The 26792-nt window shown below is 49.8% G+C and overlaps 1 protein-coding gene across 1 annotated transcript in view; it reads right to left on the reverse strand.

Annotated features, from left to right (window-relative positions):
• LOC132583985 (transcription factor CP2-like protein 1) overlaps positions 1-26792 on the reverse strand; it is a 48280-nt gene that overhangs the window by 5609 nt on the left and 15879 nt on the right. The window contains exons 5-12 of the mRNA XM_060255747.1: positions 24889-24995; positions 21877-22029; positions 17448-17558; positions 14519-14616; positions 14382-14436; positions 11985-12078; positions 4095-4185; positions 667-749 (exon numbers count right to left, since the gene is read on the reverse strand). Coding sequence (XP_060111730.1) covers positions 667-749; positions 4095-4185; positions 11985-12078; positions 14382-14436; positions 14519-14616; positions 17448-17558; positions 21877-22029; positions 24889-24995 — 792 coding nt within the window. The remainder of the gene's footprint in view (positions 1-666; positions 750-4094; positions 4186-11984; positions 12079-14381; positions 14437-14518; positions 14617-17447; positions 17559-21876; positions 22030-24888; positions 24996-26792) is intronic.

Here is a 26792-nt window from a genome sequence, read left to right on the forward strand (position 1 = left end):
CCCCAAAAAACAGCCCTCCCAGAGCCCCAGATACCCGCGGATCAATTCTCCATGATTTTCTATGGGAATAAATCTCCAGAGGGAATAACAGAGTTCCCAGCAGACATTTCCCTCCCCTCCCCCCGCTTTCTGACGACCCTGAAGCAGGGGGAGGGCCTCCAAACCGGGGGATCCCCTGCCCCCACCTGGGGATTGGCAACCCTACCCAGCGCTGATTGTGAGCGCATCGGAGGGTTGGCATAGGAACCGTCAGCCCCCGGCTGGTTTTACCCGCCGATCAGCTGATGAATGGGGGGGTGATGACCTTTAAAGAGCCTAAGAGCTTCACAGCCTGTTCCCGGGCATTAAAATTTTGACGAAGGGACGAGGGAGGGGGGAGATGGTAAAAAGGGATTTGCCTAGGGGGCGGGGCAAGCAGGCCGAATTCGGCACCCCTGCCCTGCCGGCGCCCTAGGCAAATGCCTAGTGGGCAGGCTGGCCCCGGTGACATCATTGCACTGGAGATGTCCTGGAACACCCTCCCCCTCAAATCCCCCCACCGGAGCAGCAAGGGGGCCTGGCAACCCTAACCCAGATGCAGTTTCCCCCTGCCAACCCCATTCTCCCAGACTAAGTTCCCATCAGTGCCCAAAGACAATGACTTGGGCCAAAAGATATTGGACTTACCAGGCAAAGGGGTCCTGGAGCCATCCTCCCCGCTCATTTCTGCCTCCCTGGAAATGTAGAGGATGAGCCGAGGACGCACGCTCCTAGGGGGCAAAGGGGGGAAGTGAGTGGAGACCTGCCTCCTAAGACCTGGTGTGCGGCTGCGGCGAAAAGTGGCAGCTGGAATGTTCCAGAGCTTCCCTCACTGGGGGGGTGGGGTACTTAGGCCAAGTATTCTGTCAGCACCAGCACCGCTGCATGCAAGTTGGGGAGCATAACATTCACTCCCCTTAGCCTCCCTGGAAATGTGGAGGATGAAGCAAAAATGCACGCTCCTAGGGGTAAGAGGGGGAAAGCGAGTGATGACCGATGCTCCCTCTAAGCTGCAGAGCAAAACATCTACTTTGTGAGCTACTGGCCTGAAAGTTGTGAGCTACTGCAGAAATTTGTGTGCTCTGGGACCATTTTTCCTGAGCGAAGACAAAAATGTGTGAGCTGGAGGCTGAAAATCTGTAAGCGAGCTCCTGCTAACTCAGCTTAGAGGGGACACTGGGGGTGACCTGCCACCTATGACCTGGTGTGGCCAACCAACTCTTCTGGACGACCAACCACAGGACATAGAGGCTGAGGCCTTCCCCTGCTGTTGCTTCCTGGCTCTGGCATTCAGAGGTTTATTGCCTCGGAGGTTCCCCTCAGCCACCGTGACTAGTAGACACAGATAGAATGATCCTCCATAAATCTATCTAATCCCCTTTTAGAGCTGTTTATTCCTGTGGCCTGATATGCAAATGAGTTCTGGCTGGGCTTTTTCCACAAGAAAGCCATGTGTGAAACAGTGGTGACTTCAGAGGGTGTGCCCTGACATGCAAATGAGTTCCTGCTGGGCTCTTTCTACCCCCAAAAAGCCCTATGTGAAACAATTTTAACATCAGGGGGTGTGGCCTGATATGCAAATGAGTTCCTGCTGGGCTTTTCCCACAAGAAAGCCATGTGTGAAACAATGGTGACTTCAGGAGGCATGCCCTGACATGCAAATGAGTTCCTGCTGGGCTTTTTCTACCCCAAAAAAGCCCTGTGTGAAACAACTTTAACATCAGGGGTGTGTGGCCTGCTATGCAAATGAGTTCTGGCTGGGCTTTTTCCACAAGAAAGCCATGTGTGAAACAATGGTGACTTCAGGGGGTGTGCCCTGACATGCAAATAGGGTTGCCAAGTCCAATTTCGAAAATATCTGGGGACTTTGGGGGTGGAGCCAGGAGATTTTGGGGGTGGAGCCAGGAGACACTGGGGTGGAGCTAGGGGGAGGGGGGGGGGACGGCTGCCGCCACCACCTGTTCTCCGCTCACCGTAGCTGCTCCTCCGAGATGGGCTCAGTCTGAGCCCATCTCGGAGGAGCAGCTAAAATGAAGCCGAGAAGAGGCGGCCCTGCTCTTCCAGCAGTTTCTGCAGGAAACACCGCTGGGCAACTGGGCCTCCGAGGACGGTGTGCGGCCGCAGAAGCCGCCCGCCCCGTCTCGGGGAAGCCGTGAAGGCAGCAGAGAAGGGAGGGCGGCAAGGACAACCCACCGGGCCTCGGCAGCTCCATCCCCCCGGCCTCCCTCCCTCCCGTGCCGCGGCGGGGCAGGGCAGGGCATGGCGCTCACTCACCTGAGGTTGCTGGGACTTGGGGGGACGGCGGCGGCTGTGCTGCTAGAGGCAGCTGACCACGCGGTCGGTAGGGTTTCCAAGTCCAATTCAAGAAATATCTGGGGACTTTGGGGGTGGAGCCAGGAGACTTTGGGGGTGGAGCCGGGAGACATTAGGGGCGGAGCCAAGATCAAGGCTGTGACAAGCATCATTGAACTCCAAAGGGAGTTCTGGCTGTCACATTTAAAGGGACGGCACACCTTTTCAATGCTTTCCTTCCATAGGAAATAATGAAGGATAGGGGCACCTTCTTTTGGGGCTCATAGAATTAGACCCCGTGGTTCAATCTTTTTAAAACTTGGGGGGTATTTTGGAGAGAGGCACTAGATGCTATACTGAAAATTTGGTGCCTCTACCTCAAAAACCAGCCCCCGCAGAACCCCAGATACCCGCAGATCAATTCTCCATGATTTTCTATGGGAATAAATCTCCATAGAGAATAACAGAGTTCCCAGCAGACATTTCCCTCCCTTCCCCACGCTTTCTGACGACCCTGAAGCGGGGGGAGGGCCTCCAAACCAGGGGATCCCCTGCCCCCACCTGGGGATTGGCAACCCTAGCGGTCGGTGTAAAGGACGGGCTTGAGGGTGCGCGAGCGCTACGGGCGCAATGGGCGGGGCGTGGAGACCTTCTCTACGGCTGGCCGCAGCGCTCGCACACCCTCAAGCCCGTCCTTTACACCGACCGCTGTGGTCAGCCGCCTCCAGCAGCACAGCCGCCGATGAGGAGCACATGGAGCGCGAGCGCAGGCAGCCGCCTCAACCCCCGCCGGTGATGCTGTTCACCCCCAGCATCCTCCCCGGCAGCCCCCGACGCCGCCAGCAGCAGCAGCAGGAGGATGCCGCTTCTCCCCCCACTTCTGTTTTTTGGGGGAGCGGGGGAAGAGGCTCGAAAACCTGGGGTCCCCCGCTAGAGCGGGAGGGTTGGGACCCCTACATGCAAATGAGTTCCTGCTGGGCTCTTTCTACCCCCAAAAAGCCCTATGTGAAACAATTTTAACATCAGGGGGTGTGGCCTGATATGCAAATGAGTTCCTGCTGGGCTTTTCCCACAAGAAAGCCATGTGTGAAACAATGGTGACTTCAGGAGGTATGCCCTGACATGCAAATGAGTTCCTGCTGGGCTTTTTCTACCCCAAAAAAGCCCTGTGTGAAACAACTTTAACATCAGGGGTGTGTGGCCTGATATGCAAATGAGTTCTGGCTGGGCTTTTTCCACAAGAAAGCCATGTGTGAAACAATGGTGACTTCAGGGGGTGTGGCCTGATATGCAAATGAGTCCCTGCTGGGCTTTTTCTACCCAAAAATGCTCTGGTGAAGACCATGTTTAGCTATTGATATTGTTGGCTGTTGAGACGGGGGAGCACATAGCTCTTAGAGCAGGAGCAAACTGGAAGGAGAGGGTGATCTTATACTGTTGAGGGACAACTGACTGACAATTGATATAACAACAGCGGAGGCAAGCATGGCTGGAAATGCCATTCTTTGCCGGAAAGCCTCTGTTTCATATGGTGGCTTTGCAGGTAGGTTGATTACTCAGTCGGGAAGGGCCCCCGCTCCGTTTTACCCTTTAAGGGGCTCTTTCACAGCTGATCCATGGCGAAATTTTGCCATGGGTCTCAGCTGGGATGCAGGAAAGGGATGGGGTGGTGGTGCCGGGCCTAGCATCATTGATGTTGGGTTGTGTTTCTTTCCTGAAAATGTCCCCTTCCTGAGATTTAAAAAAATTAAGTCACGAGTACATCTCCCTTTCTGGTTCCATACCTGGATTTCAGAGCGTTGGAAAGTCGAATGCCGTCTGCGGTTCCGCAGATCTGTATGAGGTCACTGCGGGAGAGCTTTAACAAGTCAGCGCCTGCAGGGGGAAAAAGCCATTTGAAGGGCAAAATCGTCCTCGTTCAGAATTTGTGCTGAAGTTACACATTTGTGGGACGTCTTCCTCGGGGACAGCAACGGGAGCGAAGTTGCTGAGCAGACGCATTTCAGTTTGGATGGTTTTATCTTCTGGGGCAAAGACGTCCTCATGATTTAGGATGTATTTTTCACATTGGATCAGAAAAATACAATCTAAATCAGTTTATTAAAATCATTTTTGTGAACCAGGCTGGGAGCTGGACAGAAAAGGATCGAGGAAAGCTGAATCTCATTCCCCTCGCCTCCACTTGCAGCTGCTGGAATGGCCTTGAGTCAGCCATAGCTCTTGTAAGAGTTGTCCTTGAAAGGGCAGCTGTTGTAAGAGCTCTCTCAGTCCCACCTACCTCACAGGGCGTCTGTTGTGTGTGTGCGTGTGTGTGTGTGGGGGGGGGAGGTAAAGGATATTGTGACCGCTCTGAGATTCAGAGTGAAGAGCAGGATATAAATCCAATATCTTCTTCTTCAGAGTAGGCAGTACTTAAACTAGGTGGACTAGTGATTCATATAGTTATTAGGGAGTTTTGTAATTTCAAAATGAGCCAAATGATACGTTCGAAAACAAACCAGTGAACGTTAAAATAGCTGTCAGGCAGAGCGTTCCATCTAAAACCCAGAGAGACACTTGTTTGCATTAAATCACTGGATTTCTCTTTGGACTCTTCCCCGTACCCATTTTCCTTCCCTGTTGCTTGAGGGGGGGGGGGGTCCTTTTCTGCATGTGTTTGGCACCCTCCAGTGGCTGATTTGATACTACATCACTATGTCTGGCATATCTCCCTGCAGATTTAAACTGCAGCAGTGTAATATCAAATCAACCACCAGAGGCAGCAAAATGCATGTGGAAAAGGAAAAAAAAAACCCCAAAGCAATAGGGACATACAACAAAGAAAATGCGAACGTGAAAGATTCTCCCGTACCTTATTTTGCTGCTGTTGTTGTTTTAATAGCCCTGATGGAGCTTCAAGAGAGAGAGAGAGAGAGATGGAAGAAGTCGAATCCTTACAAAATTATTTCCAATCCAGCTTCACAGATATTTCTGAACCAGATGAGACACTAACTTTACATGCGGTTTGTTAACCCGTCCACCTCCTCTGAACCAGTTCAAAGCTGTTTTTCATGCAACCTGATGTCAAACAGCAGTGAAACTCCTAGAGCAGGGGTGGCCAAACTGTGGCTCAGGAGCCACATGTGGCTCTTTCACACATATTGTGTGGCTCTCGAAGCCCCCACTATCCCATTGGCTGGCTTGGAGAAGGCATTTGTCTCTTTAAATCACTTCTCCAAGCTCAGCCAGCCGGCGTTTTGAAGAATGCACTTAAAGTTGCTTTCTTTCCACCTCTCCCTCATCCCCATCTATCCTTCCTTCCTTCCTTCCTTCCTTCCTTCCTTCCTTCCTTCCTTCCTTCCTTCCTTCCTTCCTTCCTTCCTTCCTTCCTTCCTTCCTTCCTTCCTTCCTTCCTTGTCTTGCAGCTCTCAAACACGTGACGTTTATTTTATGTGGCTCTTAACATTAGGCAAGTGTGGCCACTCCTGTCATAGAGTATGTGAAATTGGTGCATGAAAACAAGTTTAAACAATATAATTCTTTTCAAGTCAAACACTTAACGTTGGATTCCTTTTATAAGCTTTGCTATAATTAAGTGCCTCTTGTGCTCCAGAGGATATATTGAGATCGTAATCTGAACCAGCCGAGCGTTTCTGATTAAGATCTTAGAACCAGTCCATTTTAGGTCTGCTCTAATCGGTACCCAAATTGAAAACACCTGTTTCTTTATATAGCCTTTATTCAAAATGTTTAGAACTTTCCCAGCGTAGGCTCAAGATAGCTCACAATCAGTCAACTATATTGTTAGCATAACTTATCCAATTCTAAACATCAGTGATGTTCAACATTCATCTAAAATCTTCCAATGAGGCCACTATTCTGTTCTCTAGAATGTCTTGTTTAATGTTCAAGAAGGCGAGAAGGAAAGGGGGGAAGGGAAAAGAGAGCAACTCAGCAGATACATAACTGAGAGGGACATTTTGCAGTCCTCAGAGTTACACACAGATCTTGCCACCACAGAGGATTGTGCTGCCTTTCCAAACTGTTGTTTACCCCAAACACCAGGGCTTTTTTTGAAGTAGGAACTCCTTTGCATATTAAGCCACACCCCTCTTATGTAGCCAATCCTCCAAGAGCTTACAGGGTTCTTCTTACAGGGCCTACTGTAAGCTCTTGGAGGATTGGCTACATCAGGGGTGTGTGGCCTAATATGCAAAAGAGTTCCTGCTACAAAAAAAATCCCTGCCAATCACATTGTAGGATAACTGTAGTGAGCGATATAACCACAGAGGTAGTGCCATGGTCGGATCACTTCGCCCTCAAGGCCCGTGTAAATATGCCCCCCCGAACCTGTTTAGGCGAGGAGCCGATTATGGCTCGCCCGCGGAGCCAAATGGACCCGGAACGGTTCCAGATGGCTCTGCGGGACTCCTGGCCCTCTGGCGACTCCCTTGATGGCCTGATTGAGACCTGGAATAGCCGGCTCTCTAGGGCCATCGAGGAGATCGCACCTCGGCGCCCTCTGCGACCTCGGATTAAGCTGGCTCCGTGGTACACCCCGGAATTGCGCCAGCTGAAACAAGGCCTTAGACGGCTAGAGAGGCAATGGCGACGCACTCGTGACGAGGCGACTAGAACATCTTATAGGAAGTTTATGAAGTCCTATGAGATGGCAATCAAGGCCGCAAAGAAAACATACTTTGCGGCTAGGATTGCATCCGCAAATTCGCGCCCAGCCCAATTATTTAGAATAATTCGGAATTTGACTACATTGCCTCAAGGCAATTCTAAAGCTAAGGAATTGGAAATTGGCTGCGAGGCTTTTGCGAAATTCTTTGCGGATAAGGTCCAATCGCTCCGCCAGGACTGCCCCGCCAATTTGGAGGCAGTAAGTGGACTCGAAGCCCAATGCGTGTCTTCTGATTCAACTCTGAATTGCTTCGACCCGCTCAGCTTGGAGGAAGTCGACAGAATTCTTGCCACTGCACGTTCCACGACTTGCGATCTGGACCCTTGCCCCTCCTGGCTAATTAAGGCCTGCCAGGAGGAACTAAGATATCCTATACAGGATATTATAAATCGATCCCTTTCAGAAGGTGTTTTCCCAACACCTCTGAAAGAGGCATTGGTCCGCCCTCTCCTGAAAAAACTGTCATCAGACCCGGCCGAATTAGCACACTACCGGCCGGTCTCAAATTTGCCCTTTTTAGGCAAAATTATTGAGAGGGCCGTGGCAGTGCAGTTACAGGAATTTCTGGAGGACGCTTCCGTCCTAGACCCATGCCAGTCCGGCTTCCGCCCGGGCCATGGGACAGAAACAGTCCTGGTCGCCCTCATGGATGACCTCCGACGGCAACTGGATCGAGGCGGCTCGGCAGTATTGCTGTTGTTAGACCTGTCGGCGGCGTTCGATATGGTCGACCACCGGCTGCTGACCCGCCGCCTCGCCGACGCAGGAATTCGGGGGCTAGCCTTACAGTGGCTCTCCTCCTTTCTTGAGGGTCGGGGACAAAGGGTGGCAATTGGGGGGGAACTGTCTCAGAGGTACCCACTTCATTGTGGAGTGCCTCAGGGAGCAGTCCTCTCCCCGATGCTGTTTAACATCTTTATGCGCCCCCTTGCCCAGATTGCACGGAGGTATGGCCTGGGTTGCCATCAATATGCAGATGACACTCAGCTCTATCTATTGATGGGCGACCGGGCTGGTGATGTCCCAGCAAATTTGGACCGGGCATTACAAGCCGTGGCTGACTGGCTCAGGCTGAGCGGGCTGAAGTTGAATCCGGCGAAGACTGAGGTCCTTTGCATGGGCCGCGGCGGACCGGGAGGGGAGACTACTTTACCGGCCTTTGACGGTGCGCCACTGGTACCGGTGCGCAGAGTCAAGAGCCTGGGAGTGCTACTGGAGTCCTCCTTATCAATGGAGGCCCAAGTAGCTGCCACTGCTAGATCCGCCTTCTTCCATCTTAAGAGGGCGAGGCAGTTGGCTCCCTTCCTGGAGCGCGTCGACCTAGCAACTGTGATCCACGCAACGGTCACTTCGAGGTTAGACTACTGCAATGCCCTCTACATGGGGCTGCCCTTGTACCGAACATGGAGACTCCAGGTAGTCCAGAACGCGGCGGCCAGGCTGTTGGAGGGACTACCACGGTGGGAGCCTGCACGGCCTGGGCTGCGCAATCTGCACTGGCTGCCGGTTGTCTACCGTGTTCGCTATAAGGTGCTGGTTATTACCTTTAAAGCCCTATATGGCCGAGGACCTGCCTACCTAAAGGACCGCCTCTCCCCATATGTACCCCGGAGAGCACTGAGATCTGGTTCCCAGAATTTATTAACAATCCCTGGGCCAAAAGAAGTTAGGTTGAAGGCCACTAGGGAGCAGGCCTTCTCGGTGATAGCCCCTCGTTGGTGGAATGACCTTCCAGAGATGGTGCGAGCCCTGCGGGACCTGAACCAATTCCGCAGGGCTTGCAAAACATTTCTTTTTCAGTTGGCATTTGAGACATCTTGTGGTATTTGAGACAGAACCTGATTAACGAACGAACAGATACTTAGCCATCTTATATACATCAGGACTATATCATTTTAGCACCTATTTTATATGTTTTATGTATTTTAAATAACTTATTTGTAATTAATGCTTAAATTGCTATGTTTTATGCGAATCATGGGACTCCCATGTCTGTTATATTGTTTAATGTGAATCATGGGACTTCCATGTCTGTTAGCCGCCCTGAGCCCGCCTAGCGGGGAGGGCGGGATATAAAAATAAAATATTATTATTATTATTATTATTATTATTATTATTATTATAAGGAGGGCTTTGATGTGATTTTGTATAACCAATGTCTCCTGTTGCTTCCTGTTCTCTTTTCACGAGTGCCAAAGGTGCTATTTATGAGCACAAATGACTGGCTCATCCATGGGATCATAATCCATTTCCATCTACTCCTCACCTCTAATGAAAGTGGAGAGCAAGGTTTATTTCTAAGCTATAACAGAACAGGCAATGAGGGGGACTGGACTCTGCAAATATTCTGCAATGAATTAATTGTTATTGTAAATCATTAATTAGTTGCAATTTAATTGTAATTTATACCCTGCTTTTTCTCTCCAGTGGGGAGTTCTCCCTTAGGGCTATGTGAGCCACTGGCCCACCTAACTTAAGTACTGCCTACTCTGAGTAGCAATGGCTGGAGAAAGAACAGGGAAAGTTGAAAGAGAAAGTTGAGGTTGTGTTTGACTCCGAGTTTGTAAGGCCACTGAGTTTGCAAATTTACCATCTGGCTGATCTTGGCTTTCCTTTTCCTTCTTAGATTTCAGAGTTTAAACTACGCCACCCATCTTCAATGGGCACCCAAGAAATGCTATGCAGGTAAGAAGAGTAAACAGCCCACCCGATGTAGTGGTTGGAGTGTCGGACTAGGATCTGGGCAACCCCGGTTCGAATCCCAGCTCTGCAAAGGAAGCTTGTGGGTGACCTTCGGCCAATTGCACACTCTGCTCCTAATCTACCTCAAAGGGTTGTTGTGAGAGGCGAATCATGTAGGCCACTTTGGGTACAAATGACAATTTTCAATTATCAAAGATTTCAGGTTTTCATGGCTGGTAACATCATTAGGGTTTGTAGAATCTTGGAGAAACGTCGACTGCGGGGCGACATGATAGAGGTTTACAAGATAATGCATGGAATGGAGAAAGTAGAGAAAGAAGTACTTTTCTCCCTTTCTCACAATACAAGAACTCGTGGGCATTCGATGAAATTGCTGAGCAGACAGGTTAAAACGGATAAAAGGAAGTACTTCTTCACCCAAAGGGTGATTAACATGTGGAATTCACTGCCACAGGAGGTGGTGGCGGCCACAAGTATAGCCACCTTCAAGAGGGGTTTAGATAAAAATATGGAGCACAGGTCCATCAGTGGCTATTAGCCACAGTGTATGTGTGTATATAACATTTTTTGCCACTGTGTGACACAGAGGGTTGGACTTGATGGGCCGTTGGCCTGATCCAACATGGCTTCTCTTATGTTCTTATGTAATCTTTCGGGCTCAAGTGCCGTGTTCTACTGGAGAAAGTTTTCCTTCCAGACGTTTCGTTCTCAGCTGCGGAGAACATCCTCAGTGGCGTTGCAGCCGGAGCAGGCGCTCTGACCTTCTTGGCTGCTGTGCACTGAGTGAGGCCAGGGCTGCTGCACACCCCCTCCAGCCTAGAAATAGCAGCTCTCCAGCAGCCCTGGCCTCACTCAATGCACAGCAGCCAAGAAGGTCTGAGTGCCTGCTCCAGCTGCAACGCCACTGAGGATGTTCTCCGCAGCTGAGAACGAAACGTCTGGAAGGAAAACTTTCTCCAGTAGAACACGGCACTTGAGCCCGAAAGTTTCTACAAACCCTAATAATTTTCAATTAGTTAATTAATTTGCAATGAATCCGTTAATTAGTTTTCAATGAATAAATTTGCAATGAATTAATTTTCAATTTTCAATAGGTTAATTAATTTGCAATGAATTACAGTCACAATTAATTCACTTGTACTTTCGACAAAAGTAAGGATTGCAACCAACTTTTAATCTGATAGATCCTGGAGACATACGGGGCTAACAGCTTAAAGAACCATTCTTAGAAAGTGAATTAATTCAGCTCCATAGTGGTGTGGCAGTTAAGAGCGTCTGACTAGTTTCGGGGAGACCCAGATTCGAATCTCCACTTGTGCCATTGAATCCTTGAGCCAGTCTAGTGTGGCCAGGTCTGTGTTGGAAAATACTTGAAGACTTTGAGGATGGATCTGGTAGAGGGCGGGGTTTGGGGAGGGGAGGGACCTCTGAAAAAGATGAAGATTAAGAAGATATTGGATTTCTATACCGCCCTCCACTCTGAAGAGTCTCAGAGCAGCTCACAATCCCCTTTATCTTCCTCCCCCACAACAGACACCCTGTGAGATGGGTGGGGCTGAGAGAGCTCTCATAGAAGCTGCCCTTTCAAGGACAACCTCTGCCAGAGCTATGGCTGACCCAAGGCCATGCCAGCAGCTGCAAGTGGAGGAGTGGGGAATCGAACCCCTTCTCCCAGATAAGAGCCCACACCAAACTGCATGGGACAATGCCCTAGAGCCAGTTTGGTGTAGTGGTTAAGTGTGTGGACTCTTATCTGGGAGAACCAGGTTTGATTCCCCACTCCTCCACTTGCACCTGCTATAATGGCCTTGGGTCAGCCAGAGCTCTGGCAGAGGTTGTCCTTGAAAGGGCAGCTGCTGGGAGAGCCCTCTCCAGCCCCACCCACCTCACAGGGTGTCTGTTGTGGGGGAGGAAGGTAAAGGAGATTGTGAGCCGCTCTGAGACTCTTCGGAGTGGAGGGCGGGATATAAATCCAATATCTTCTTCATCTTCTTAGAGTCCACCCTGCAACACAGCCATTTTCTCCAGGGGAGCTGATCTCTGCCAGCTGGAGATCAGTCGTAAAAAGCAGGAGGTCTCCAGGTGCCACCTGGAGGTTGGCAGCCCTGGTCCAGTTGCACCCCCTCAACCTAACCCACCTTACAGGGCTGTTGTGAGGATAAAATGGAGGAGAGGGGGATGATGGAAGCCTTTTGGGTTCCCGCTGGGAGAAAGGCCAAGGTATCAATGAATGAAATAATGAACAAATAAAGAAATGAAATCAATTAATTACAAAGAGCACTGGAAGAGCGAGAAGCCTCACCTGTGTAGCTGGCGAAAACTCGGAAGTAACTGGAGAACCGGTTCTTGTGCAGCCACTGTTGGGTTTCCAAGATGGAGGCACTCGAGTTCAGGGCCTGGAAGGAACAGACAAAATGGAGTCACCCGACTCAGCCGCAGCCTCCAGGCTCTGGAAGTCAAACCGGACTGAGAAGTCGCCCTGAGCAGCAGTCCCTGACACCTCTGTGTGGGCCGCATTCACTCACAGGGGTGTGCGGGAGTTCTCAGAATGCACAGAGACACTGGCCCTTATAATGGCTTTTGATTTTTCCAGACCTGATTTCTGATAGGGTTGCCAACCTCCTCCTGGTAGGGCCAGGAGTTCTCCTGCATTTTCAGCTGATCCCTGGACTGCAAAGATCCACTTCTGCAGGAAATGGCAGCTTTCAAGAATGGACTCTGGGCCGTCACCTTCCTGATGCTCCCTCCTCCACTTGCAGCTGCTGGAGTGGCCTTGGGTCAGCCATAGCTCTCATAGAGGGCCAGTTTGGTGTAGTGGTTAAGTGCGCAGACTCTTATCTGGGAGAACCGGGTTTGTTTCCCCACTGCTCTACTTGCACCTGCTGGAATGGCCTTGGGTCAGCCATAGCTCTAATAGAGGGCCAGTTTGGTGTAGTGGTTAAGTGCACGGACTCTTATCTGGGAGAACCGGGTTTGATTCCTCACTCCTCCACTTACACCTGCTGGAATTGCCTTAGGTCAGCCATAGCTCTGGCAGAGCTGTCCTTGAAAGGGGATTTTCTGTGAGAGCTCTCTCAGTCCCACCCACCTCACAGGGTGTCTGTTGTGGAGGAGGGAGATAAAGGAGATTGTGAGCCACTCTGAGATTCAGAGTGAAGAGTGGTATATAAATCCAATATCGTCATCATCTCCGCTGCAAAATTCACCCTCTCCAGGTGTTTATCTCCACAGTTTCATGAATTCCCCAGGCCATACATTCCCCACTTTACATGAAGAAGAAGTCTGCAGATTTATACCCCACTCTTCTCTCTGAATCAGAGTCTCAGAGCGGCTTACAATCTCCTTTAGCTCCTTTCAGCTATTAAGGCAAGGTGTGTTTGTGAGTGTTCCAAAACCGCCCTTCGCCACCAGAGGGCACTCTGACATTGTATTTCGTGAGAAGAAGGGATGACTGGCTCTGAATACTGCACTGGGTGGCACCTGGCAAGCTTTGTCATGGATTGAAATAAAATCCATCTAGTGCATTTTTACCCCTCTCACCCTTCCTCCACGGCACTCAAAACAGCATAGACAGGACTCCCTCATTCGAACAACAACCCTGTTGGGTAGTGCTCAGCGGTCACTGAAGAAGAAGAAAAAGAAGACGACTGCAGATTTATACCCCGCTTTCCTCTCTGAATCAGAGTCTCAGAGTGGCTCCCAATTTCCTATCCCTTCTTCCCCCACAACAAACACCCTGTGAGGTGGGTGGGGCTGAGAGAGCTCTCCCAGAAACTGCCCTTTCAAGGACAGCTCGGCAAGAGCCATGGCTGACCCAAGGCCATTCCAGCAGCTGCAAGTGGAGGAGTGGGGAATCAAACCCGGTTCTCCCTGATAAGAGTCCGCACACTTAGCCACTACACCAAACTGGCTCTCTATTAGAGCTCTGGCTGACCCAAGGCCATTGCAGCAGCCGCAAGTGGAGGAGTGGGGAATCAAACCCGGTTCTCCCAGATAAGAGTCCGTACACTCAACCACTACACTAAACTGGCTCTCTATTAGAGCTATGGCTGACCCAAGGCCATTCCAGCAGCTGCAAATGAAGGAGTGGGGAATCAAACCCGGTCCTCCCAGATAAAGAGTCCGCACACTTAACCACTACACCAAACTGGCTCTCTATTAGAGCTCTGGCTGACCCAAGGCCATTGCAGCAGCCGCAAGTGGAGGAGTGGGGAATCAAACCCGGTCCTCCCAGATAAGAGTCCGCACACTCAACCACTACACCAAACTGGCTCTCTATTAGAGCTATGGCTGACCCAAGGCCATTCCAGCAGCTGCAAGTGGAGGAGTGGGGAATCAAACCCGGTTCTCCCTGATAAGAGTCCGCACACTTAACCACTACACCAAACTGGCTCTCACCAGTGGAAAAATCAGTTGGATCTAGCCCAACATCTTTCTAAGCTTCATTTTCATGGTACGCTGACTCTTGGGGAAAACCTTCCTTGGAGGTTTTTCAACAGAGGCTAGGTGGCCATCTGACAGCAATGAAGATCCTGTGAATTAAGGGGGAGGGGTTTCCTGCATTGTGCACGGGGTTGGACTAGATGACCCTGGAGGTCCCTTCCAACTCTAGGATTCTATGAAGACAGGGCAGGCCTTGTGCTAACCACGGCGGTCTTGAGGCATGTGTCAATCAAGCCGAGAAGGGCCGTTCTCTCACCTCCGCCGTGCTTTCTGATGAGCTGTCCGAGGCGTAGCTGGGCGAGGAGCAGACCCTGCCAAGGAGAACAGGCAACATGGCTTAGGCTGACCGACTGCCCGAGGACGAGAAGAAGGAAGCCTGGCAGGGCCTCTTACCTTTCAGGAGTCTGGAACTTGAAGGGGTGTGGAGAGATGAGGCCAGGGGTGGCTGGAGGACTGTGGAGGCTGCCGGAAGTTTCTGGCCACGGGGGGCACTAAGGGAAGGTGGAGGGGAAGAAGGGGTTGATCCAGGGAGAGAAACGTTAGAACTTAGAGGCTGCATCTCACAGGCCCACCTGGGGATTCCAGCTAGCCCATAGCTATGGGGGGGGGCTTTGGGGGCCCTGCGCCATCTTCCTGTCAAGCCCCCGCACCAACTCAGGGTCCCCAACCCGGCAGAGCAGGAAGACCCAGCCCGAGGAGGTCTCGCCTCTTGTCCACTCCTCCTGCTCGGTTGAGAGGAAGGGAGGCTGGGAGGCAGCCCTGGGCTGGGAGGGGTCAGAGGCTTTTTTAAAATGCTCCCCAACTTCAAAAATCCTGGCTAAGCCCTTGGATGCCAGCCTCCAGGTGGGACCTGGGGATCCTCCTGGAATTACGCCTCATCTCCAGGCTACAGAGATCAGCTCCCTTGGAGAAAACGGCTGCTCCGGAGGGTGGACTCTGTGGCATAGCTTTGCCAATCCCCGGGTGGGTGAATGAAGAAACACACAACCATGAATGGTTCTAGAGACCAGCAATTACTAAGACTATATAGCAATACAATAACGCTTGGGGCTCTTTAGCTTGGGGAAACGTCAACCGAGGGGTGACATGATAGAGGTTTACAAGATTATGCACGGGACAGAGAAGGTAGAGAAAGAAGTTCTTTTCTCCCTTTCTCACAATATGAAAACTCATGGGCGCTCAATGAAATTGCTGAGCAGTCATAAGAACATAAGAGAAGCCATGTTAGATCAGGCCAATGGCCCATCCAGTCCAACACTCTGTGTCACACAGTGGCCAAATATATATACACACACACACACACACACACTGTGGCTAATAGCCACTGATGGACCTCTGCTCCATATTTTTATCTAAACCCCTCTTGAAGGTGGCTATGCTTGTGGCCGCCACCACCTCCTGTGGCAATGAATTCCACATGTTAATCACCCTTTGGGTGAAGAAGTACTTCCTTTTATCCGTTATAGTCGGGTTAGAACAGATAGAAGGAAGTACTTCTTCACCCAAAGGGTGGTGAATAACATGTGGAATTCACTGCCACAGGAGGTGGTGGCAGCTACAGGCATAGCAAGCTTCAAGAATGGATTGGATAAGCATATGGAGCAGAGGTCCATCAGTGGCTATTAGCCACAGTGTATTGTTGGAGCTCTCTGTTTGGGCCAGCGATGCTCTGTATTCTTGGTGGTTGGGAGGGGCAACAGTGTGAGAGCTTCTGGTGTCCTGGCCCCACTGGTGGACCTCCTGATGGCACCTGGGTTTTTTGGTCATAGTGTTTCACAGAGTGTTGGACTGGATGGGCCATTGGCCTGATCCAACATGACTTCTCTTATGTTCTTATGTGACACAGAGTGTTGGATCGGCTAGGCCACTGGCCTGATCCAACATGGCTTCTCTTATGTTCTTATGTGACACAGAGTGTTGGACTGGATGGGCCATTGGCCTGATCCAACAGGGCTTCTCTTATGTTCTTATGATAATGGTGAGAATACACAAATAGATGCATAGACAAAACTCTCAAAGAGTGCATTCATGGAAGACTGTAGAGCACCAAAGTGCAGGGAGTCAACTTGTAGCTCCCGCTTCAAGCAACGGAAAGTTCTACTCCATTTTCCTTCAAATCAAATAATCCACGAACCACAATTCATACAGCTTCACAGTTAATCAGTGAATGGCCTTGAGCCATTTCTGAGCTGGCGCCTGTTTGAAGTTAGTTGAGACTATATGTCCTTGGATGCAACATCGTGAGATTACTTTAGTGTTATGTGGAAGGGGCGGCTGATACTGAATGGCACTCTTTGAGAGTTTTGTCTATGTCTCTCTGCATTTGTGTATTCTCACCTATTCTCACATTATTGTATTGTAATATAGTCTTGATCCCCCGGTTTGGAGGCCCTCCTCCCACTTCAGGCTCCCCAGAAAGCAGGGGGGGGGGAGAAATATCTGCTGGGCACTCTATTGTTCTCTATGGAGACCGATTCCTATAGGGTATAATGGAGAATTGAGCTGCAGGTATCTGGGACTCTTGGAGGTTGTTTTTCGAGGCAGAGGCCCCGAATGTCCAGCATAGCATCCGATGCCTCTCCTCAAAAGATCCTCCGAGTTTCAAAGAGATTGGACCAAGAGGTCCAATTCTGTGAGCCCCGCAAGAAGGTGCCCCTATCCTTCATTAGTTCCAATGGAGGGAAGGCATTTTAAAGGTGTGCGGTCCCTTTGAATGTGATGGCCAGAACGCCCTCTGGAGGTCAGTGATGCTTGTCACACCTTTACTCCATTGCTCCTGGCTCCACCCCCAATGTCTCTTAGCTCCACCCCCAAAGAAGAATTGCAGATTTATAACCCGCCCTTCTCTCTGAATCAGAGACTCAGAGTAGCTCACAATCTCCTTTTTATCTTCCTCCCCCACAAGAGACACCCTGTGAGGTGGGTGGGGCTGAGAGAACTCTCACAGAAGCTGCTCCTTTCAAGGACAACTTCTGCCAGAGCTATGGCTGACCCAAGGCCATTCCAGCAGCTGCAAGTGGAGGAGTGGGGAATCAAACCCGGTTCTCCCAGATAAGAGCCTGCACACTTCACCACCACACCAAACTGGTTTTCCTAGCTCCTAGTCTTCTAGCTCCACCCACAAAGTTCCCAGATATTTCTCGTATTGGACCTGGCAACCCGACTGTGGCCTTGCACTCCACGGAAGCCCCAGTCTTCCCCAGACTCCCCCTCTTAATCTCCAGGAGTTTCCCCACCTGGATCAGACAAGCCCACCTGCCACCAGTGGGAGGGGGGGACCTGGTGACCCTGCAACTGAGACTGGAAGCCATGGTGCTCTCACCTCGGTCAGCACAGTGCTCTCGTAGGAAGGCTGGTACTTCTCCCGCTCCTGGAGGGACTGCTTCTCAATCTTCTCCCGGTCCGTCTTCTGTTTCCGGTCGGCTCCTTTTGGCTGAAAAATGCCCGTGGCACGGGGAGGGAATCAGATGAAGAAGAAGAAGAAGAAGATATTGGATTTATATCCCGCCCTCCACTCTGAAGAGTCTCAGAGCGGCTCACAATCTCCTTTCCCTTCCTCCCCCACAACAGACACCCTGTGAAGTGGGTGGGGCTGGAGAGGGCTCTCACAGCAGCTGCCCTTTCAAGGACAACCTCTGCCAGAGCTATGACTGACCCAAGGCCACTCTGGAAGCTGCAAGTGGAGGAGTGGGGAATCAAACCCGGTTCTCCCAGATAAGAGTCCGCACACTTAACCACTACACCAAACTGGCTCTCCAGATGTGCTGCTATTCAAACTACAGTGTTCGGGGGCTTTGCAGTTGACCTGGGAGGGCAGGAAAGGGTCGCAGCAGTGCTTAGTGCTAGAGGCCCTTTTCTTACGCGCCCAGGGAAACGCTGTTCACCATTTTGGGGTCAGGCAACAGTTTTTCTCCAGGCCAGTTTGACCAAGGAGCCTGGAGCTTTTTGGCCATCTTCTGGGCATGGAGCGGAGATCACTGGGAGTGTGGGGAGAGATAGTTGTGAATTTCCTGCATTGTTCAGGGGGTTGTGCAGCCCCGTGGTGCAGAGCGGTAAAGCCTACGGTACTGCAGTCCGAGCTCTGTGCTCACGACCTGAGTTCGATCCCGGCGGAAGCTGGGTTCAGGTAACCAGCTCCAGGTTGACTCAGCCTCTCATCCTTCCGAGGCCGGTCAAATGAGTACCCTGGAAGTGAGGGGGAGCAAAGCCTCCTCCAGCACTAGCTTCAAAAAGTGTGCAGCTGCCTGTGTGAAGGTTGTTCAGAAGTGGCTGTGTGAAGGTCGTTCAGTGGCAAGCAGCTTTTGTATGGAGCCAGTCTTCATGCCGTTGCCATGATTTCTTTTTTTTACCTTCACCCATATGATCAGGTATGACCATATGATCCCGGGTTTCGGCACCAAAAAGAGCTCCGTGGCGCAGAGTGTTAAAGCTGCAGCACTGCAGTCCTAAGCTCTGCTCACGACCTGAATTCGATCCCCAGCGGAAGCTGGGTTTTCAGGTAGCCGGCTCGAGGTTGACTCAGCCTTCCATCCTTCCCAGGTCGGTCAAATGAGTCCCCAGCTTGCTGGGGGGGGGGGAAGTGTAGATGACCGGGGAAGGCAATGGCAAACCACCCCGTAAAAAGTCTGCCATGAAAACGTCGTGATGCAACATCCCTCCAGAGTCAAAAACGACTGGTGCTTGCACAGGGGACGACCTTGACCTTTGCAGGAGGTTGGACTAGATGACCCTGGAGCAGTGTTCCCTCTAGGCTGAGTAAGTGTGAGCTAGCTCACAATCGTTTAGCCTCTGGCTCACACATTTTTGTCTCAGCTCAAAGGAAAAGGGTCCTAGAGTGAGGTAATTTTGGCGGTAGCTCACATTTTTAATGCCAGTAGCTCACGAAGTAGAATTTTTGCTCACAAGACTCCACAGCTTAGAGGGAACATTGCCCTGGAGGGTCCTTTCAACTCTCTATGATTCTATTAGGGAGGACTAATCTGAGGAAGGGGGGAGTAGAGCTGCCAAGCTCTCGCCGGGGACGGGGGACCCCCCTGTCTGGAGGGCCCCAAATCTGCCACCAGGGAGCCGGCCGCTGGGGGGATCTCTGCCCCCAAAGAGCCCCATCGCCATATGATGTGCCTTGTGCGATGATGCCACCCGGAAGTGACGTCATCATGCTGAGGACACTCTAGGAATCACAGCAACCCTCTACGGCGTCACAGAGTTTTATCGCAAGTCCTAGAGTGTCCCTGGTGCAACGTCCCAGCACGATGACGTCGCTTCGAGGTGACATCGTCACACCGCATGCGCCAAGTGCGCAAGAGAGAACAGGTGGGAGTTAACTCCCCAGGATAGCCTTTTCCAATTACAAATGGCTCCCCCAGAGTACTGTGTGTCCTGGAAGTAAAAAAAAAAAGGATTCTGAAAGCAGAAATGTCATGGGGGAGAGTCAGCCCCTTCAGTTCTGATCCAGATTCCTCCTTCTCCCACAACCGCTTTCTCCCAAATTATACATCTGGCGTTCCAATCATAACATTTCTTGAAGCCTGACCTTGTGCCACCAAGAGGTGAGCGCACAGAGATCCCCCCCACCCCGCTGCGGGGAAAGAGAGAACACAGAGAGCAGCTGGGAGTGGATCTCGTTTCTAGGAGCCCTAAATAAAGGCATCAATGCAGCGACCTGGTGAGAGGTGTGGATGTGCTGAGCCTACTCAGGCCTTCTTCCGTTTCTCCCGAACTCTGTAATTCTCTGCACACAAAAGCCAACAGGGGGAAGATCTGAATAGATGGCATGGGGAAAAGCATTGTGTGTGCTAGCTTGCTAGATAGAAGGGGGGGAGGTGTCTGTGTGTGTGTGTGTGTGTGTGTTAAATGACATCAAGCTGCTTCCGATTTATGGTGACCCCAACTTCAAGCGTTGATATTTTGGCAATCCCAGAACATCTTTTCTTAAACGGTTGGGTCTCTCCTAAATACTCTTGGCAGAGTCTTATTATGATTATTGTCTGCAGCAAAAAACATGCATTGCGAGGAACCGGAAAAGCACATCACCCCCTTCCCTTACTGTGTGGCATAACAAAATCTGGGAGTTTTATATGATGGCAAAATTGACTGACAATCTTAATGCAATTGATGGCTGCGAAACACCTTCCAATTTTAATACTATGTGGTTTCCTGTACTGGAATATCTAACTGACAACAAGAAATCCCTAAAATTGTTAATGATTTACACCTATGGTAGAATGCGGGCACTCTTTATTTGTATTATAATACCTTCCTTTGAAGTACATGTTTTATATATATATATTAGGGTTGCCAAGTCCAATTCAAGAAATATCTGGGGCCTTGGGGGGTGGAGCCAGGAGACTTTGGGGGTGGAGCCAGGAGACATTAGGGGTGGAGCCAAGATCAAGGCTGTGACAAGCATTATTGGACTCCAAAGGGAGTTCTGGCCATCACATTTCAAGGGACGGCACACCTTTTCAATTCCTGCGTTCCATAGGAAATAATGAAGGATAGGGGCACCTTCTTTTGGGGCTCATAGAATTGGACCCCCTGGTCCAATCTTTTTGAAACTTGGGGGGTATTTTGGGGAGAGGCACTAGATGCTATACTGAAAATCTGGTGCATCTACCCCAAAAAACAGCCCCCCCCAGAGCCCCAGATACCCGCAGATCAATTCTCCATGATTTTCTATGGGAATAAATCTCCATAGGGAATAACAGAGTTCCCAGCAGACATTTCCCTCCCCTCCCCCCACTTTCTGACAACCCCAAAGCGGGGGGGAAAGCCTCCAAACAGGGGGATCCCCTGCCCCCACCTGGGGATTGGCAACCCTAATATATATATGAATGTGTGTGTGTGTGTGTTATATACACACACACACACATATATATATATATATATTGGCAGACATCTAGACAATATCAACGTATTCATGTTTTATATATAATTGTACTGTTTCATGATTTAAAACCAATAAACTGTTAATTTACAATTTATGGCGACCCTATGCATTCATGTCCTCCGAATGTCCCCTAGTTAACAGCCTTGCTCGGGTCTTGCAAATGGAGGTCTCCAGACCTCCATCAAAATCAGACTCCATCAAAGTTAATACATTAAAAAACAGGCAGTCCCCTGTGCAAGCACCAGTCGCTTCCACTCTGGGGTGACTACACAAGAGTATGGCCTAATTTGCAAAGGAGTTCCTGCTACAAAGAAAGCCCTGGATGATACCACTGACTCATTTTACAGGGTTGTTGTAAGGATTAAAATGTAATGTACATGGAATACTCTAAACATTTCATAGAATCGTAGAGTTGGAATCAGGGGGTTTTTTTGTAGCAGGAACTCCTTTGCATATTAGGCCACACACCCCTGATGTAGCCAATCCTCCAAGAGCTTACTGGGCCTACTGGAAGCTCCAGGAAGATTGGCTACATCAGGTGTGTGTGGCCTAATATGCAAAGGAGTTCCTGCTACAAAAAAAAAGCCCTGCACTCACACATGCACACACACAAAAACACACACACACAAAGTTTGAAAAAACAGAAGTGCTGTCTGATCCATTGCTGCTAAGCAATTCATTGGCCGGACTTATACAGAAGTAAGTCTCTGAGGAGTAATGGCTTTTCTTTGTTCCTCCTGCGCTCAGCCTCCTGCTACTCGCATGCATGAGAGATGAGCTGCTCCAGGGTTCTCGCGCAACAAATCCTGAACCCCAGGGACTGGGTTCGATTCCCAGTTCCCACCAGGTAAGGCGCCTTTACCTTAAAGACTTTCACCAGGCAGCTGGCCGAGTGCAGGTGTTCCACATGTTCGTCCTTCTCATTGGGCCGGAAAGTGTCCACTTGGATGCGGAAGGGGACCCCTTTCTCCCCGCCGCCCTTGCGCAGCGTGAACTCAGTACTGATACAGTGGACCTATCACAAGGGAAAAGAGCAGCTGAGAGCAAAGTTGCCAACATCCACGTGAGAAAGAATACAACCAAATGGTTATAGTGACCAAATAAAATAATACTGAGAAATAATATTAACAAGGTACAATTACAAAGTAATAACGTTAGTAGGGTTGTCAAGTCCCTCGCAGCCTCCAGCGGGGGACTTTCTTCGTGCGCACGGCACGATGACATCACCCGGAAGTGACGTCATCGCGCCGGCAACATTGCACGGCGGCCGCTCTAGGCAGTTCTGGGGAAACTCTATAGTTTTCCCAGATGCTCTAGCCATTTGGGAGGGGAAACTTCTAGGGTACCTATTGTACCATAGAGTTTTCCCTCCCAAATGGTTAGAGCATCCAGGGGAAACCATAGAGTTTCCCCAGAAATGCCTAGAGTGAATGCTGTGCGACATTGCCGCTGCAATGACATCACTTCTGGGTGACGTCATTGTGTCGGCAACACCAGGTGAGGTTTCTCCCGCCAGCCGAATGTGGGCCTGCGGGTTGGGAACCTCCGGGGCGGGGGAACTCCCATCTGGACTGGGGCCTTTATATTTTGTAGTTGCATGTTGTTACCAAAGGAGCACCCTATGCGTGAAGAGTGACCGGATCAGGATGTTTCAAGTCGACCCCCTGCCCGTAGGGACTCCGTGTTGAATAACTACTGTTATTACATTGTAATTGTACCTTGTTAATATTACTTGTCCCTATTATTTTGTTCTTTGGTCACTACAACCATTTGGTTGTATTCTTTCTTAAACTGAAGTGACCTCTCTCCCGTTGAGGCCTGGAGATCTCCTGGTATTACCATTACTATTAGTACCTGACCAAATGCGTTTTGGCCAATGTATTGTTGTACGATCGTACGATTGACTCCAGACTGCACCTAAAAAACTTTTGACCAGGAGATAGGGTTGCCAATCCCCAGGTGGGGGGGAGGGGATCCCCTGGTTTGCAGACCCTCCCCCCGCTTCAGGGTCGTCAGAAAGCGGGGGGAGGGGAGGGAAATGTCTGCTGGGAACTCTGTTATTCCCTATGGAGATTTAGTCCCATAGAAAATCATTGAGAATTGATCTGCGGGTATCTGGGGCTCTGGGGGGGCTGTTTTTGGGGGTAGAGGCACCAAATTTTCAGCATAGCACCTAGTGCCTCTCCCCAAAATACCTCCCAAGTTTCAAAAAAGATTGGACCAGGGGTTCCAATTCTGTGAGCCCCAAAAGAAGGTGCCCCTATCCTTCATGATTTCCTATGGAAGGAAGGCATTGAAAAGGTGCGCCGTCCCTTGAAATGTGATGGCCAGAACTCCCTTTAGAGTTCAATTATGCTTGTCACAGCCTTGATCTTGGTTCCACCCCTAATGTCTCCTGGCTCCACCCCCAAAGTCTCCTGGCTCCATCCCCAAAGTCCCCAGATATTTCTTGAATTGGACTTGGCAACCCTACCAGGAGAGAAAGGTACATAATTGAACTATTATTCAAAGGGAGTGTACCTAACCATGGCAGCAAGTTATCTACATTTAGGCCTCTGATTTATATGTTTGCCTTAGGCCACAGGTAATAATTATAAAACAATCTTACCTCCGTCTAAGTTTAACAAATGATTTTATTTTGAACTGAGATGACTGGGGAAGGCAATGGCAAGCTACCCCGTAACAAAAATATGTAACAGAGAAGGAAAATGACTTTTGTGCATTGCCAAAAAAATATTTAGACTTTTCTTTTTATTGAAGATTGCACATAAATTATGCAATAATTTTCTCTTCTAAAGGGATAACTTTGGAATGATAGAAGATGTCAGAGATATATCAGACGCTGCGACTTATATGTTAAGTTAAAGAAAATTTATTATGTTATTGAAGTGTTACTTTTTATTGTGTGTTTGATATTCATGTATGTTATGTTTTTGTTACTATTTGAAACTTTTTTGGGGGAAAGTTATAATAAATAGTATTTTTTTAAAGTCTTCCAAGAAAACGTTGTGATGTGACGTCACCTCATGAGTCGGTAATGACTTGGTGCTTGCATAGGGGACTACCTGTTTGTTTTTATTACATGTTTTTACTCAATTTGTAATAAATGCCCCTATATTTTTGTATATTTCATAATATTTATGCTTCAACGTTTAGATGCAGAACCATTAGACTCTAATATTCTGATTTCCTTAACCAGGGCTTTTATTTTGTAGCAGGAACTCCTTTGCATATTAGGCCACACACCCCTGATGTAGCCAATCCTCCAAGAGCTTACAGGGCTCTTAGTACAGGGTCCAGAGATAGGATTCTAGCAGGGGTTCCTTCGCATATTAGGCCACACACCCCTGATGTAGCCAATCCTCCATGAGCTTACAGGGCTCTTTGTACAGGGCCAACTGTAAGCTCCAGGAGGGTTGGCTACATCAGAGGGGGTGTAGCCTAATAGGCAAAGGAGTTCTTGTTACAAAAAAAAAGCCCTTTCCTTGACCTTAATTCTGTTTGAAAGCTGACATTCTACGCTGAAATCATAGAGTCATAGAATTGGTTTCTATTATTCTAGCGTAGAATGGGGACAGGGCTAAACCAGGATTAAAGATCTAGTGCGAAACTGGTGCTTGAGTCCAGTGGCACCTTTAAGACCAAGTTATATTCTGGGTATAAGGTGTGTGGGCACACACACAAAAGCTTATACCAAACTCAGGTCTAGTAACATCAAAGTTCTGTTCTTGGGGTGCATGCACATGAAACGTTGCTGATCTTAAAGGCTGATGTCCCTCCCCTCCATAGGCTCCACGCCCCCCCACCCCACCCCAATCTCTGGGTATTTCCTAACCCAGCCATGCCCGGAGTTCTCTCCATCTCGGGCGCTCACCTGGACAAAGACAGATGTCCTCTTGGTCGGGTCCCACAAGAATTCCACAGTGTTGAGTAATGTAGGATGGATATGGGGTTCAAGGATGCCGACGGACATTGGGATATCTGTGGTAGGCCATGAAACAGAAAAGGTCAGATCAAGACTCCAAGATAGGGTTGCCAATCCCCAGGTGGGGGCAGGGGATCTCCCCCCGCTTCAGGGTCGTCAGAAAGCGGGGAGAGGGGGGAAATGTCTGCTGGGAACTCTGTTATTCCCTAGGGAGATTTATTCCTATAGAAAATCATGAAGCATTGATCTGAGGCTCTGGGGGGCTGTTTTTTGGGGTAGAGGCACCAAATTTTCAGTATAGCATCTAGTGCCTCTCCCCAAAATTCCCCCCCCCAGTTGCAAAAAGATTGCACCAGGGGGTCCAATTCTATGAGCCCCAAAAGAAGGTGCCCCTATCCTTCATGATTTCCTATGGAAGGAAGGCATTGAAAAGGTGTGCCGTCCCTTTAAATGTGAGGGCCAGAACTCCCTTTGGAGTTCATTTATGCTTGTCACACCCTTGCTTCTGGCTCCGCCCCTAATGTCTCCTGGCTCCACCCCCAAAGTCCCCAGATATTTCTTGAATTGGACTTGGCAACCCTACTCCAAGACAACCTTCCCCCCAAACAATATCTTCATCACGTTACATGCTGATTTGCTGTTCAACTAGGGTTGCCAAAACCAATTCAAGAAACACCTGGGGACTTTGGGGGCGGAGCCAGGAGCAAGGTTGCGACAAGCAGAATTGAACTCCAAAGGGAGTTCCGGCCATCACATTTAAAGGGACCGCGCACCTTTTCAATGCCTTCCCTCTATTGGAAATAATGAAGGAGAGGGGCACCTTCTTTGCGGGCTCATTAAAAAGGATGTTTTGAGGAGAGGCACCGGATGCTAGGCTGCAAATTTGGTGCCTCTACCTCAAAAAACAGCCCCCCCCCCCAGAGCCCCAGATATCCACAGATCAATTCTCCATTATAGCCTATGGGAATCGGTCTCCATGGGGAATAATGGAGTGCCCAGCTGACATTTCCCTCCGCCCCCGCTTTTTGATGACTCTGAAGTGGGGGGAGGGCCTCCAGACTGGGGGATTCCCTGTCCCCACCTGGAGATTGGCAACCCTATGTTCAACCCTCCGTCAATAAGTTTGAACAGTTTCCTTCTATTTCATTAAATCCGAAGAAGTCTGCCTGCACACAAAAGCTTAGGGTTGCCAAGTCCAATTCAAGAAATATCTGGGGACTTTGGGGGTGGAGCCAGGAGACATTAGGGGTGGAGCCAAGATCAAGGCTGTGAAGCATAACTGAACTCCAAAGGGAGTTCTGGCCATCACATTGAAAGGGACGGCACACCTTTTCAATGCCTTCCTTCCATAGGAAATAATGAAGGATAGGGGCACCTTCTTTTGAGGCTCATAGAATTGGACCCCCTGGTCCAATCTTTTTGAAACTTGGGGATTATTTTGGGAAGAGGCACTAGATGTTATACTGAAAATTTGGTGCCTCTAACCCAAATAACAGCCCCCCCCCCAGAGCTCCAGATACCCGCGGATCAATTCTCCATGATTTTCTATGGGAATAAATCTCCATAGGGAATAATAGAGTTCCCAGCAGACATTTCCCTCCCCTCCCAGAGCCAGTTTGGTGTAGTGGTTAAGTGTGGTTAAGTGTGTGGACTCTTATCTGGGAGAACCGGGTTTGATTCCCCACTCCTCCACTTGCACCTGCTGGAATGGCCTTGGGTTAGCCATAGCTCTCGCAGGAGTTGTCCTTGAAAGGGCAGCTGCTGTAAGAGCTCTCTTAGCCCCACCCACCTCACAGGGTGTCTGTTGTGGGGGGGGGGAAGGTAAAGGAGATTGTGAGCCGCTCTGAGACTCT

The sequence above is a fragment of the Heteronotia binoei genome, chromosome 15 (assembly GCF_032191835.1).
Source record: "Heteronotia binoei isolate CCM8104 ecotype False Entrance Well chromosome 15, APGP_CSIRO_Hbin_v1, whole genome shotgun sequence".
Taxonomy (NCBI): domain Eukaryota; kingdom Metazoa; phylum Chordata; class Lepidosauria; order Squamata; family Gekkonidae; genus Heteronotia; species Heteronotia binoei.